At 43.6% G+C, this 12,204-nt stretch overlaps 1 protein-coding gene across 1 annotated transcript; it reads left to right on the forward strand.

Moving 5' to 3' along the window:
- The first annotated feature begins 3,115 nt into the window (after positions 1 to 3,115).
- Positions 3,116 to 6,692, forward strand: LOC149972373 (uncharacterized). The gene has a single exon (XM_090218409.1). The coding sequence runs from the start codon at positions 3,157 to 3,159 to the stop codon at positions 3,697 to 3,699; it is 543 nt and encodes a 180-aa protein (XP_090074535.1). The 5' UTR covers positions 3,116 to 3,156; the 3' UTR covers positions 3,700 to 6,692.
- The last annotated feature ends 5,512 nt before the right edge of the window (positions 6,693 to 12,204 follow it).

Raw genomic sequence — 12,204 nt, forward strand, 5'->3', positions numbered from 1 at the left:
CAATTCAAAAATCATTTGGGACTCGGACTGTGGGCACATGTCCCCTACTATTAGCCTTATCCAATGACAGCTGCTCTATTGTTGCCGGGTAGACATTGTAATTATAGTAGGGGCTGAAGGGGAGAGGTTGGTGCAGGGGGAGGTTGAGTGCTTCTGAGGAGACTTTATCTTGGGGGCTTAGATATTTTAGGGGAGAGAGAGGTGTGTTATGTGCCACTTCACAGTCTTGCTTGAAGAGGGAGGAGGTGGGATCTTGTTTTTTGGCAACTTAAACAGGTTGTTAGGGGTAACCAGATCCTTGGGAAAGTAACTTTAGATTCCTTCGAGTCAGAGGAGGACAATAAGGTAGAGTGAGGGGTTCTCTACCTTCCCTCCCACTCTCTCCCCCTGACTCCCTTTTCTCACACACCTACAGTATATGCTGTCTCTGTCGACCTGTTCTTGTCATCCACTTCCCCTCCACACCTACGGTATATGCTGTCTCTGTCGACCTGTTCTTGTCATCCACTTCCCCTCCACACCTACGGTATATGCTGTCTCTGTCGACCTGTTCTTGTCATCCACTTACCCTCCACACCTACGGTATATGCTGTCTCTGTCGACCTGTTCTTGTCATCCACTTCCCCTCCACACCTACGGTATATGCTGTCTCTGTCGACCTGTTTTTGTCATCCACTTCCCCTCCACACCTACGGTATATGCTGTCTGTCGACCTGTTCTTGTCATCCACTTCCCCTCCACACCTACGGTATATGCTGTCTCTGTCGACCTGTTCTTGTCATCCACTTCCCCTCCACACCTACGGTATATGCTGTCTCTGTCGACCTGTTCTTGTCATCCACTCACCTCATTTTATCATCCCCTTTTTTTCTGACCCAGTATGTCCACTTTTCACTCTTCCAAGAATACTATTGAAGGATCATTGGGCTACCTGACTGTTCAGCGGTTCAGGGTCCCAGACAATGACATGCTCCTTCATGTGGTGAGTTTGGCTTCCAGACTTCCACCCTGTGCAGAGTCTGTATGCTTGTATGCTGTTCAGTCAACTTGACAGAGCGGCTCAGCCATGTCTTTACGCATCAATAATGTAAGCAGCTGAGAAGTTGTAAAAACACATTTTATTCCCATAGACACAATGAAAGAGAGTACTGGGATATCAATGTGCTGAAAATATATCTTCATTTGATTTATAAAAGAATAAAGGCTATCAGCTAAATAGGCTATCCATTCACTCAACATTTTGGAGCAATCTCAGTCATTTTGCCAGTGTCTGTGCGCGTGGGCAGTGCTATTGAGGCCATCTCCATTTTGAAGTAGTCCATTTTCTTCTACTACGAGTTCTCAAACAAACTGGAAGGGTGCATACTGCCACCTGGAGAGTGTTGTTTGAACAGGTATGAAGCCATGGTTGGCTATTTACTGACACCTGCAGTTATGGAATGTTTGCTCACAAGTATAAACAATTATATGATTCTTCCTTAACCCATAGGAAGTTCCTCTCAGTTGATTACTTCAAAATGGGCGCTGCCCATGCTAAAACAGGCTTTTGGACACGAGTCCTGTATCTCTATGAGGATGCCATTCATAAGTTGCGCGGACACGCGCCTCAGGTGTCTCCTATACAATAAAGCAGGACAGAGTTTTGATGACTATTCCACTGACTAAATGACTAAGGATTAGTCGTATTTGTGAATAATCGTGCCTCATTTATAGTTTGAAGACACGTGCGCCGAACGCTCTGTCCTTAAAAACCCATACCCAACTCCACGTGAACGCCGGGTGAGTGTAAAGAGTAGTGGGTGTGGTGTAGACTTTATGACCTGCTACGGGTAGTCTATATTTGTGAACTGGTAGTGCAGTTCACACCACAGTAGTGGGACACAGGCCATTCTCTCTGAACCGGGGGAGCACGGGCAGCAGCATGTTATCAGACAGGTAAGCTCACTTTTATATGATCCTTATTGTTTTTTGTTGTCCTACAGATTATTATTGTGTCATATAGGCATGTAGGCTAGCATGTCGACTACCTTAATGTGAGAAGGCTTATTCAGTTGTTACAATGTCTCTACGGCATTAGTTTAGCCATACTTATTTGTGTGACAGGATAGGACCCGGAAAACAAGCAAACATGCTTGTTACATTATATTTCAGGTTTATTTATTGACATGCCACAGTGTGTCGTTAACTATTTGGTCCATAACTGTTTATTAATGAGTAGGCTATTACTCTGGTGAAGAAGTGTGCACTGGTGTCAGTTGAGTTTACCTGACACCTGTCAACGCACACTGAGGCACTGACTCTGTGAGACAGAGGCTTTCCTATTATGCCCTTAGATACTTAATGTCAACTACCCTGTGTGGAAGTAGAGTAAATGTCTGTTCCTTTCCACCATCTGTACGGTGGTGGACATTTTGACAGCATTGACAATAAAAAGGTGCCATGTGTGCTGTTTGAGTGGGATACTATGTGTGAATGTACTGTTCATGCATGCGTGTATGCAGATTCATTTACCTTAGCTCTCAGGAGCTAATTTCTGCAGTGCCTCCCCACCTGAGAGACCCCAGTGCCCCCCAGGGGCCATGGGCTGTGATTGATCCCGGACCTTCTCATTAATAAACACAGACCCACATGTAATGTGTTTTCTAACACCATTTTCCATTGTTTCCTCCCCCAAGGACATAGTAGGTCTGTAAGACATGGGTAAGTACATAGTAGCAGGTGCACTGAAAGCTGAAGACGACTAGGGTTTAAAATGAGACTACGACAAAAACTTGAGGTTATACCACTGAACTACTTTTTTCCCCCCACAAAACACCCACACACATGGTAAGTTCATCTTTCACCTACTAAGTGGTTTCCCTTTTACAATTGGTGTTTCCTCCTGGGAAAATATGTTTAATTCTATCAGGTAGTGCAGGTGAAGCGACTAACTGTATATCTTTCCACATGATTGATGTTGTGTCGTCTGTCTTGTGTATTTGTTTGTGTGTTTATGCCCATTATGTGTCCCCTGCTGCCATTATCACTGCCATCCTCCTTTCTCTCTTCTGTCTCCTATCTCTTCCTATCACTCCCCCTTTCCTCTCTATCTTTCTCTCTGTTCCTTTCTCAGCCCCCCCCCCCCCTCCTCATCCTCACCCTGACCACTGGAGCAGCATGAGGATGGATTTTAAATACCCAAATGAGTACCTGGGCTGGCTGTACTACCAGTACCTGCTCATCACAGGCATATATGTGCTTGAGCCCTGGGAGCAGTCCATCTTCAACTCTGTCCTCTTCTCCTCCATGGCCATGGTTATCTACACCCCCTACGTCTTTGTGCCTGTCCACGTGCGTCTGGCAATCAAGTTATTCTGCGGGGAACAGCCAGAGACATGCGTGTATGCAGATTCTCATAAACTAAGCAGTGGATGGATAGATGGATGGATAGCGGGAGGGAGGGAGATTGGGAATGAGAAGCCCTTACCCACACACAGTCACCCACGACTCTCCCGAACCACAATACTCTACTACCTACTCAGCAAAAGAAGTCTGAGTTTAGGATGTTTCCGTGAAATATTCTGGCAGTATACCTCCCATTACCCACGGTATTATACTGTACATCACTGTACACTACTTTCACACCTTTGCTGTAAAACACCTTGTTTGTTCTTGTTTTTTTTTAATCATTTTATAACATGCCATGGGCCTGATTTATAAAAATGCTTTTAGATTTATACTTGACCTTAGTCGTAAAATAATTTCCGACGGTGTGCTTACGTTCGATTCATAAAAGATACTGAGAATAAAAAAACTTGCTTACGCAGGTTCTAAGAAGCCCATTTGTAATTTACGCACCTGTGATCTATAAATCTCAAATTAATTTAAAATTGACAGCACCTGAACGTGCCTTACAATCAGCGATTTGCCGTTATAGAATGCTAGCACAAATGAGGGTTTCGTCATGAATAGCCATGGACCAAAAGAGAAAAGCAAACTCTTTGGAAGACGAGATCCCGGCGATGGTAGAGGAGATTGAAGACGGGCAACACATATTATTTGGTGGACTAAATAGTGTGTTGACAAACCAAGCCAGACAGGTAGCTTGGGAGTGTGTCGCGCTGCAGTGAAAGACGTGGGGCAGCAAGACAGAACTGTGGCTGAAGTGAAAAATAAATGGTTTGACAAACTGCAAGGGAAAAAAATAATAGCCCAACATAACCAGCAGGAAAATCACTTACGTCAAGTCTAGACTTTGAGTAGAGATAAGATAATTTCCACGTCAAAGTAAGGTTTTTATAAATAACTACTTATACGTGGTTTTCTGCGTGAAGTCATACTTAAGATCAAAATGGATTGTTAGTCCGTTTTATAAATGAGGCCCCAGGTATCCTGTGTGAGTGCAGATCACGTCTCTGTGTTTTGCATTTGCCTGCAGGTAATGACACTTATCACTGGCTGTTGACGGCTGTCTGATATAGAGGGAGACATTACTGATCCCAACACATTGACATGCACTTAAACCCACTGGACATGGCTAATGATGACCATTGACCAATGGGTGGCATCTTGTACTTCAATGACTGAGTCATTAACCAAATATTTCCCAAGACTAGAGTATCCTGCTATACAATCTAATTAGATTGAGATATTGAGTCCTGGCAAAGAATACAAGGTTGTGAAATTTTTCTCCCAACCCTACATTTATTCGGTGATTACTCAATAAATACATTATCAAACTAAACAATCATATCCTTGTGTACACAGTCCTGTCCCTATCTGCAGTGTTTTCACTGTTGCTATGTCACGAAGGTTGATGTTGAGCAAGAGGAAGTATTAGCTCTCTGGCTCAGGCTTTGTTTCGTCATTGACTTTGCTTGATCAACCATCATTCTTCAGAAGGCATAGAGTTGAATGGAATTATATGAATCAAAAACAGTCAAAGTGGCCTGAATGAAAACCGATGTCTTTGAGTGGCCAACCCACCCTCATCTCTCTTGTGACCCTACAGTTGAACTGTAACGTCTGAGAGAAGAAAACACAAGCCTAGTACTTATCCCTGCGTGACTAGAAGATCTGTTAACATGTATTTGTTTTGGTGATAACATGTAAACTCAGCAAAAAAAAGTCCCTTTTTCAATACCCTGTCTTTCAAAGATAATTTGTAAAAATCCAAATAACTTCACAGATCTTCATTGTAAAGGGTTTTAACACTGTTTCCCATGCTTGTTCAATGAAACATAAACAATTAAGGAACATGCATCTGTGGAACGGTCATTAAGACACTAACAGCTTACAGACGGTAGGCAATTAAGGTCACAGTTATGAAAACTTAGGACGCTAAAGAGGCCTTTCTACTGACTGAAAAACACCAAAAGAAAGATGCCCAGGGTCCCTGCTCATCTGCGTAAATGTGCCTTAGCCTTTCTGCAAGGACGCATGAGGACTGCAGATGTGGCCAGGGCAATAAATTGCATTCTCTGTACTGAGAGACACCTAAGACCGCACTACAGGGAGACAGGATGGACAGCTGATCGTCCTCGCAGTGGCAGACCATGTGTAACAACACCTGCGGGTGATGTTCGGATGGCAACAACAGCTGCCCGAGTTACACCAGGAATGCACAATCCCTCCATCAGTGCTCAGGCTGTAAGGAAAAGGCTGAGAGAGGCTGGACTGAAGGCTTGTAGGCCTGTTGTAAGGCAGGTCCTCACCAGACATCACCGACAACAACGTCGCCTATGGGCACAAACCCACCGTCGCTGGACCAGACAGGACTGGCAAAAAGTGCTCTTCACTGTCTCACCAGGGGTGATGGTTGGATTCACGTTTATCGTCGAAGGAATGAGCGTTACACCGAGGCCTGTACTCTGGAGCGGGATCAATTTGGAGGTGGAGGGTCCGTCATGGTCTGGAGCGGTGGGTCACAGCATCATCGGACTGATCTTGTTGTCATTGCAGGCAATCTCAACGCTGTGCGTTACAGGGAAGACATCCTCCTCCCTCATGTGGTACCCTTCCTGCAGGCTCATCCTGACATGACCCTCCAGCATGACAATGCCACCTGCCATACTGCTTGTTCTGTGTGTGATTTCCTGCAAGACAGGAATGTCAGTGTTCTGCCATGGCCAGCGAAGAGCCCGGATCTCAATCCCATTGAGCATGTCTGGGACCTGTTGGATCGGAGGGTGAGGGCTAGGGCCATTCACCCCAGAAATGTCTGGGAACTTGCAGGTGCCTTGGTGGAAGAGTGGGGTAACATCTCACAGCAAGAACTGACAAATCTGGTGCAGTCAATGAGGAGGAGATGGACTGCAGTACTTAATGCAGCTGGTGGCGACGCAGTGAGAGGATCTTTATTTTTTTGCTGAGTTTATATGCTTAAGGGCTTCCTGATTTAGTCTGTATATGATTTGTAACTATATTTATATGCTCTGGTAAAGCTTGGCTGGTTAAAATGTCAATTACCAAAACGGTGTGTTTTCTCGTGGCTATATACAATAATTTAATTAGTTTTTCCTCAAATGAAAGTTATTTAATATCATTTCAGTAAGCCTAATCGTTAGCGGTTGAGACATTTATGATAGCTTGATCACAGAGTTGCATTTGGACAATAGATCACTGTGTGGCCTCAGACATTTATTGATATCTATGTTATATTTATCTCTCATGACTGGATTCTTCAGAAATATATACATTTTACAAATATGAAAGAATGATCTTTTGGTGTTTACATTGAATTATATTTGCATGGAAGACCTAAACTAGAGGGACAGAGTAGTATTGATTTGTGTGCAGCTGTTTTGAGTGTATTGATTTAAACTTGCACAGTTCATTATGTATAAATATGTTTGTGTACAGTCTATGAAACAACACGAAAGATTATAGCCTTCTAACCTACTGTATAATGTAAATGGGGTTGCAGAGTGGTTGGGACTGAAAACAAATCAAAATGACAACAAAAGCCTGGGTGGCACGTTCCATTTATAAGGGACAGCTGTCGGTCCAGGGCATTGAGAGTGCTGCGCCACCCAATCAGTTCCCCTCAAAGCACAGGAATTAGTGGGCAGGGGGTTTGGTTTACATACCTGAGACATATCCCTTTATCTGGAGGCTTATTATTATTCTTACTACAGTAGTCTACTAGGCTGGTCTAAAGCCTAGAAGAAGAGGCTACTGTACATGTTCCTCTCTCTTTTCTCCCTCTGCCTATACATCTGTTAAGCTCACTCTTACATAATGTCACATGTACAGTACCAGTCAAAAGTTTGGACACACCTACTCATTCTAGGGTTTTTATTTATTTGTACTATTTTCTACATTATAGGATAATAGTGAAGACATTAAAACTATGAAATAACACATATGGAATTATGTAGTAAACAAAAAATATTATTCTAAGTAGCCACCCTTTGCCTTGAAGACAGCTTTGCAGACTCTTGGCATTCTCTCAACCAGCTTCATGAGGTAGTCACCTGAAATGCATATATGCAGCCCTATTAATTGCTACATACATTGTCTAAATCTGCCATCCTAAAAGTAATTTGTGTGACTCCAAAATGAGGGGAGTTGGACAAACCAAATTTGATCAGCGACTGGATCGTCTCTAACAAATCTAAGCAATCAGAGTACCAAAGTTGATAACATCAGCATGTAGGCTGGCTCTGGCCTAACCAATCAGTTTCTGTGACCAATAAGAACAGTCAAAATGTGTTCCCATTCTAGAAATCGTAGCGGAGGGAGGCAAATCCAGACTCAGTTTGGCCAGAGTGATGTGGATAGGTAGCCAGGCAACACCAGTAATCAATCAATCAATCGAATGTATTTATAAAGCCCTTTTTACATTAGTCGATGTCATGAAGTGCTGTACAGAAATCCAGCCTAAAACCTCAAACAGCAAGCAATGCAGCTGTAGAAGCACGGTAGCTAGGAAAAATTCACTAGAAAAGTCGGAACCTAGGAAGAAACCTAGAGAGGAACCAGGCTATGAGGGGTGACCAGTCCTCTTCTGGCTGTGCCGGGTGGAGATTATAACAGAACGTGGCCAAGATGTTCAAACATTCATAGATGACCAGCAGGGTCAGATAATAATCACAGTGGTTGTAGAGGGGGCAACAGGTCAGCACCTCAGGAGTAAATGTCAGTTGGCTTTTCTTAGCCGATCATTCAGAGTTAGAGACAGCAGGTGCGGTAGAGAGAGAAAACAGCAGGTCTGGGAGAGGTAGCACGTCCAGTGAACAGGTCAGGGTTCCATAGCCGCAGGCAGAACAGTTGAAACTGGAGCAGCCGCATGACCAGGCGGGCTGGGGACAGCAAGTGATCATCGGGCCAGGTAGTCCTGAGGCATGGTCCTAGGGCTCAGGTCCTCCGAGAGAGAGAGAGAAAAAGAGAGTTAGAGGGAGCACACTAAAATTCACACAGGATACTAGATAAGACAGGAGAAATACTCCAGATATTACAGACTGACCCTAGCTGTAACAATGTGCACTGAGAGACGGGAAGCAAGTTCATGGAGTGAGTATTTTAATAAAATAAACATAATATAAAACAAGAACACATGAACAACACATAGACCTGAAACAGAACCACCTGGGGAAGGAACCAAAGGGAGTGACATATGTAGGGAAGGTAATCAGTGAAGTGATGGAGTCCAGGTGAGTCTGATGATGCGCAGGTGTGCGTAACGATGGTGACAGGTGTGCTCCATAATGAGCAGCCTGGTGACCTAGAGGTCGGAGAGGGAGTACACGTGGCACTATGCTTGGTTTTAATATTATGTCTGAGTGTTGGAGTTTCCCCCTGGCTATCAATAAATAAAATAAAAAGAAGAAAATGGTTTGAATAATATAAGGAATTTGAAATCAGTTATACTTTTACTTTTGATTCTTACGTATATTTTCGCAATTACATTTACTTTTGATACTTAAGTATATTTAAAACCAAATACTTTAACACTTTTACTCAAGTACTCAAGTTTTTTTTCACTTTTACTTTAGTAATTTTGTATTAAGGTATCTTTACTTTTACTCAAGTATGAAAATTGGGTACTTTTTCCACCACTGCCGAGGACCCATGCCAAATCTGTTCAGCCTCCTGTGGGGGAAGAGGCACTGCTGTGCCCTCTTCATGACAATGAGGGTGTGTGTGGACCATGTTAAATCCTTAGTGATGTGGATGCCAAGGAATTTAAAGCTCTCGACCCGTTCCACAACATTCCTGTGGATGGGGAGGGGGCTCTCCCCTCTCTCCAGTAGCCCACGATCAGCTCCTTGGTCTTACTGACGTTGATGGAGAGGTTGTTGTCCTGGCATCACACTGCCAAGTCTTTGACCTCCTCCCTGGAGGCTTACTAATCACCGTTGGTGATTGAGCCTACCACTGTCATGTCGTCAACAAACTTGATGATGGTGCTGGAGTTGGAGTCGTCCATGGCCACGCAGTCGTGGGTGAACTGGGAGAACAGGAGGGGACTAAGCACACATCCCTGAAGGGCCCCCGTCTTGAGGGTCAACTTGGAGCGGACGATGGTGTTGAACACTGAGCTGTAGTCTATGAACAGCATTCTCACATACTTATTTCCCCTCTGCCCGTGTAAAGCGCAATTGAGATTGCGTCATCTGTGGCTCAGTTGGGGCGGTACGCGAATTGGAGTGGGTCTATGATGATGTCTGGGATGATGGTGTTGATGTGTGTCATGACCAGCCTTTCAAAGCACTTCATAATTACAGCTGTGAGTGCTATTTAGGCAGGTTAACTATGGTGATCAGCTTGAAACATGTTGGGATTACAGACTGCGACAAGGAGAGTTTGATAATGTCTGTGAAGACACTTGCCAGCTGGTCTGCGCATGCTTTGAGAACACACCCTGGTGTTCCGTCTGCCTTGTGATTGTTAATCTGTTGAAACGTTTTGCTCACAGAGAGCGAGATCACACAGTGATCAGGAAAAACAGGGGCTTTCATGCAAGGCCCGGTGTTATATTCCTAGAAGCGAGGATAAAAGGAATTTAGCTCGTTTGGGAATTCTGCATCGCTGAGCAACTCATGGCTGGGTTTCTCTTTGTAATCCGTTATCGTCTGCAAGCCCTGCCACATACAACGAGCGTCGGAGCCAGTGTAATAGAATTCCACCTTCCTCCTATATTGTCCTTTTGTGTGTTTGATGTCTCATCGGAGGTTGTAGAGGGCTTTCTTGTGTGTCTACAAATATGTCTGACCTGGACTTAATTCCCTAATAATTCCACCACCCTTTACGTGCAAGGACACCATGAATAGGGTGGAAAAAGCATATTTTTTTTCCCGATGGAAATAACACCATTCTCCATGCACTGTAATGTATAAATTGATATGATAAGAGCTACTGATAAGAGCTAGGCAATGGAAGTGAACAGAAAAACAATTAGAGAAAACAACTACCTGATCAAAATGATATGCCACCTCAGTGCTGCAGCTTAATTCCAATGAAGTATATTAAGTGTGACAATGCACGGGAACCCTCTCCTCTCCTCTCCTCTCCTCTCCTCTCCTCTCCTCTCCTCTCCTCTCCTCTCCTCTCCTCTCCCCACCAGATTTGGTTATGCTTCATTTATGTCAGGAGATTACATCAGAGATCCCTTATCTAATGATCAAATGTAAACAAAGAGAGCTATCTGTCTTCACGCTGACTCAATAAACACATCAACAGTGGGCCCAATGCTAAGTAACACTGTTTACGTTTGAAACTCTCAGCTCGCTTGGCTTGCTTTGTTGCTGCTTCTCACAGGAAAATGATTAGCATCTCACACACAAGCGCTCTCTCTCTCTCTCACGCACACACACACACACACACACACACACACACACACACACACACACACACACACACACACACACACACACACACACACACACACACCCTAACCTTCAACCTCTATCTTTTTAGGGCACCCCAAGAGTCTGTAACTCAGTGTTTCTCAGTCCAGGGCATAAACCAAAACGTGTACCCCTTGGGGTTCCGAAGACCGGGTTTAGGAAACCCTGCTGTAATTCCATCTATCTATTCACTCACTCATACACACACGCTGCTTTGTTAAGTTTTAGTGGAGTGTAGAGGTTTGGCATTCCTAACATTATGCCCATGGTAGTGAGCAAAGTTTTTGTTTAGTCAGAACTGTGATTGACAAGGAGCAGAGGGAGCCAATTTCATTCACTCACAGAGAGAAAGAAAGCCACATCTAAACATGATACAGATTTACTATCATAGCCATGTAAATTACAATGTTCATGGATCATTATTTTATTAGTGAATCTATCTGTTCTCTTTGTTCGGTTTCATCTCTTTAGGTGTGTTCTGGTCCCCACAGATTGACACACAGATAAATCACACAATCACAGACAGCAAAAAAAGCCTAGCGCCATTTTTACTGTTTGTTTTGAGGGTAGTGTGTTTGCTTTGCCAGGTGTTTGTACATGCGTGCGTGCCTTTGTGTTCATGGGAGAGAGGAAGAAAGGGTCATCTAAGGTTGAACAGGTGTACAACTCCCTTCTACAATGCAAAGATGTAGGGGATCAAGGTGAGAACCTGTTTCTGTGGACAGCTGGATGCCCCCCTGCTGTCCCCTCCAGAGATCAGGTGAGCTAGGTGAATAGACTGACCCATGGAGTTATAGAATTCCATTACACCCTGAGCAAACTCAACCTTACATGATCACTATTGATGTATTGTTGTCTCTATCTTCTTGCCCTTTGTGCTGTTGTCTGTACCCAATACTTTTGTGCTGATACCATGTTGTGTTGCTATCATGTTGGTTGTCATGTTGTGTTGCTATCATGCTGTGTTGTCATGTGTTGCTGCCTTGCTATGTTCTCGTCTTAGGTTTCTCTTTATGTAATGTTGTGTTGTCTCTCTTGCCGTGATTTGTGTTTTGTCCTATATTTATATATACATATATATATAATACTTTTTAAAATCCCCCATCCCCGCAGGAGGCCTTTTGCCTTTTGCTAGGCCGTTAAATAGGTTGAATAGTTAAATAAATAAAATAAAAATACTGGTTTCAAACTAAAGAGGAAAGGAGGCATGGGAGAGTGGGACCGATAGTCAGAGGTGGGAAAATTACTCAATTGTCATACTTGAGTAAAAGTAAAGATGTATACCTCAATAGAAAATGACTCAAGTGAAAGTCACCCAGTAAAATACTACTTGAGTGAAAGTCTAAAAGTATGTGGTTTTAAATATACATAAGTA

This window comes from Oncorhynchus mykiss, chromosome 24, assembly GCF_057628025.1.
Source record: "Oncorhynchus mykiss isolate SJ-2025 chromosome 24, ASM5762802v1, whole genome shotgun sequence".
In the NCBI taxonomy this organism is placed as follows: domain Eukaryota; kingdom Metazoa; phylum Chordata; class Actinopteri; order Salmoniformes; family Salmonidae; genus Oncorhynchus; species Oncorhynchus mykiss.